This window comes from Orycteropus afer, unplaced genomic scaffold, assembly GCF_000298275.1.
Source record: "Orycteropus afer afer isolate SDZICR_OR568_19922 unplaced genomic scaffold, OryAfe1.0 scaffold00135, whole genome shotgun sequence".
Lineage (NCBI taxonomy): Eukaryota > Metazoa > Chordata > Mammalia > Tubulidentata > Orycteropodidae > Orycteropus > Orycteropus afer.
Genome location: NW_006921722.1, coordinates 5,587,748 through 5,589,325, shown reverse-complemented (window position 1 = coordinate 5,589,325; position 1,578 = coordinate 5,587,748). Strand labels below are relative to the sequence as shown.

Genomic DNA, 1,578 nt, shown 5'->3' with positions numbered 1-1,578 from the left:
GGTTTTCGAGGCAGTATCACTATGGAAGTAGGATTGCCCAACCTTCCTTCCGAGGAGTGGCTGGTGGGTTTGAACCTCCAGCCTTCTGGTTAGCAGGCAAGTGCTTTAGCCACTATGCTACCAGAGCTCCTAAATTAGCCATTGAAAATGCTGTGGATCGCAATGGCACATTGTCTGATACCGTCCTGGAAGAAGAGACTCAGAGTACACAGTGACCACAACGATGAACTTGAGCAGACCAACGAACATGAAGATGGTGCATGACCAGGGCGACATTTTGTTCAGTGTGCACAGGGTCAGCATGGTCAGAGCCAACTTGGTGGCAACTAGCAAGAATGACCACCTAGCCGTGCCAAACAGTTGGTTTGCCCTCCTGTGTTCATCTGTGTTAGGAAGGAAGTTTCCCACAACAGAACGTCTTCAGGGGGTCCTTAAAGAGACAGAGGAGATTTCTAGAGTGCTCTCATGCTCCCTCTCATGAGCTCTGATTCTCTGAGGGCTTGACCCTGCTCAACCTTCTTCCCAGTTAAACAAACAAATCAACGGTCACCCTCCTGCTTCCATGCTTACCCGGCACCACGGGTAAAAGATTACTTCTAGTTGGTCGCCTTCCAGAAGTACCATGCTTGGACAACAACTTGATTTCAAACCACCCTATTTCAAAAAAATCCCAATAAATCATTGAACCCACAGTGGGGCTGGCCAGAGTGATGCAGCTGACTCTACCATGCCCACTGTGGATGAAGTTCTCGAGAAGGTTGGGGAGTTTGGCTGCTTCCAGAAGCAAGCCTTCCTGACCCTGTGCCTGCTCTCTGCTTCCTTTGCCCCCATCTACGTGGGCATCGTCTTCCTGGGCTTCACCCCAGACCACCGCTGTCGGAGCCCCGGGGTGGCCGAGCTCAGCCAGCGATGTGGCTGGAGCCGGGACGAGGAGCTGAACTACACGGTGCCCGGGGCCCTGGGTGATGCCTTTACCCAGCAGTGCCTCAGGTATGAGGTGGACTGGAACCAGAGCACCCTCAGCTGTGTGGACCCGCTGGCTGAACTGGCTACCAACCGGAGCCACCTAACGCTGGGCCCCTGCAAGCATGGCTGGGTGTATGACACACTGGGCTCCTCCATCGTGACTGAGGTGAGAACATGAGCTGTCACTTTGGGCAACTTGTGGACTTGGGGGCAGGGAACAGCAGACAGATCCTACAGGGTTTGGTTTCATGTCAGGAAAGGGGTGGGAGTTGCACTCATGGGACACTTGCCATGTGTCAGCCTCTGTGCTTCTCTTGTTCAGTGTCCCATTCAGCTCTGGGTACTGGAGGAGAAAAGCGAGGGTCAGAGACAACATAAGCCAGGCTGAGTTGGGTAAACAACCCAACCCAACAGGAGTCCACAAGGAGACCAGGGTCCCTTCTCCCTTCCCCACTAGCTCCTCCAAGAGCCCCCCAAATTCACTCTGGACCCTGATTCCCACCATTAGCGTGGACGGTGTTCCCTCCCTCTGCTCAAGTGTGGTGAACATGTGCTGTCTAAATGGTAGCGGCTGTGGTGATTGGTGATATAGAGGTCCCTGGTGGCACAAAC

The 1,578-nt window shown here is 53.8% G+C and overlaps 1 protein-coding gene across 1 annotated transcript in view; it reads left to right on the top strand.

Moving 5' to 3' along the window:
* The first annotated feature begins 727 nt into the window (after positions 1–727).
* The window catches only part of LOC103200733 (solute carrier family 22 member 1), a 51,234-nt gene continuing 50,383 nt past the window's right edge, over positions 728–1,578 (top strand). The window contains 1 exon segment of the mRNA XM_007945286.1: positions 728–1,132. Within this exon segment, the coding sequence (XP_007943477.1) occupies positions 728–1,132 (405 nt within the window).